At 33.2% G+C, this 1,109-nt stretch overlaps 1 protein-coding gene across 1 annotated transcript in view; it reads left to right on the plus strand.

Moving 5' to 3' along the window:
* WDR3 (WD repeat domain 3) overlaps positions 1 to 679 on the plus strand; it is a 40,751-nt gene extending 40,072 nt beyond the window's left edge. The window contains exon 22 of the mRNA XM_012643424.1: positions 547 to 679. Coding sequence (XP_012498878.1) covers positions 547 to 679 — 133 coding nt within the window. The remainder of the gene's footprint in view (positions 1 to 546) is intronic.
* Positions 680 to 1,109: the final 430 nt, after the last annotated feature.

Below are 1,109 nucleotides of genomic sequence, written 5' to 3' on the forward strand. Positions count from 1 at the left end.
ATTTTTATTAAACTAATTATTAGATTTTGATCCCAGTTGAAAGCTTCTTAAGATTTCTAATTAGAATTGATGGAGTGATGCTAGAGCTGGTTCTAGAGGGAGCTAGTCTTCTAGATTAAAAGGCTATAAAATTAGCAAAATTAAAATAGTGCAGGATTGGTATCAGGATCAATCAATCATTTATCATAATAGACTTAAAAGCCCTGAAACACATTCGGTCATATATAAGAATTCAATATATGGTAAAAGAAGTATCACATAAAGATGGAATATTCAACAAAAGCCTTTGGAAAAATGGCTTATTTGGAGGAAAACAGATTTCCCCACCATGCCATGGACCAAAATGCATTCCAAATAGATTAAAATACTAAATATAAAAAACAAAATATTGAAAGAGAGAATCATCTAGAATACAAATGAATATTTAAACTTTAAATGGGGCAGATCTGTAAGTATAAAATCAGTAGAAAAAAATAATACTGGGAAAGTTTTAAAAATTGGCCATGTTAAGAAATGTGACATTTTTAATATTTATTTTTTCTCCAGTGAGCTGGAAGAATCTCTACTCGTGCTGCCTTTTTCCTATGTCCCAGACATTCTTAAACTCTTTAACGAATTCATTCAGCTGGGCTCAGATGTTGAACTTCTATGCAGGTGCCTCTTCTTTCTCCTCAGGTAACATCCTTTTTCAAAGAATACCATGTCTAGTCAGCAAAACTGCTGCATTAGTACCTTAACTGAAGCCGTCAGCACTTTGGGATTAAGAAATCTTGTTTCAGTTTCAGAGACTGAATTTTAGCTCTTTCTGACATAAAATGTTCTTATCCTTTGGAATCAGTCTTGCCTTTAAAACAAGGATAGTGATGACCCACTCGTTTGAGTAACATATATTGGTACTACATTGCTCAGGAATGCCTACTCATTCGTAGGGCTCTAGGTTGCAGTCTAAGATGGTAAGTAGTTCTGATTCTAGTAAGTTTATCTTAAGCCAGTTACTGAATGGTCAGTTTACCTCATTTGTTGTTTCTTTTTGTTTAGTAAGCTAACTAGTTTTGTTTATCCTTATGACAGTATTTTAAGGAAATCAGTTTATTTCTCCAGATCTCTAC

Source organism: Propithecus coquereli, unplaced genomic scaffold, assembly GCF_000956105.1.
Source record: "Propithecus coquereli isolate 6110/MARCELLA unplaced genomic scaffold, Pcoq_1.0 Scaffold197, whole genome shotgun sequence".
In the NCBI taxonomy this organism is placed as follows: Eukaryota; Metazoa; Chordata; class Mammalia; order Primates; family Indriidae; genus Propithecus; species Propithecus coquereli.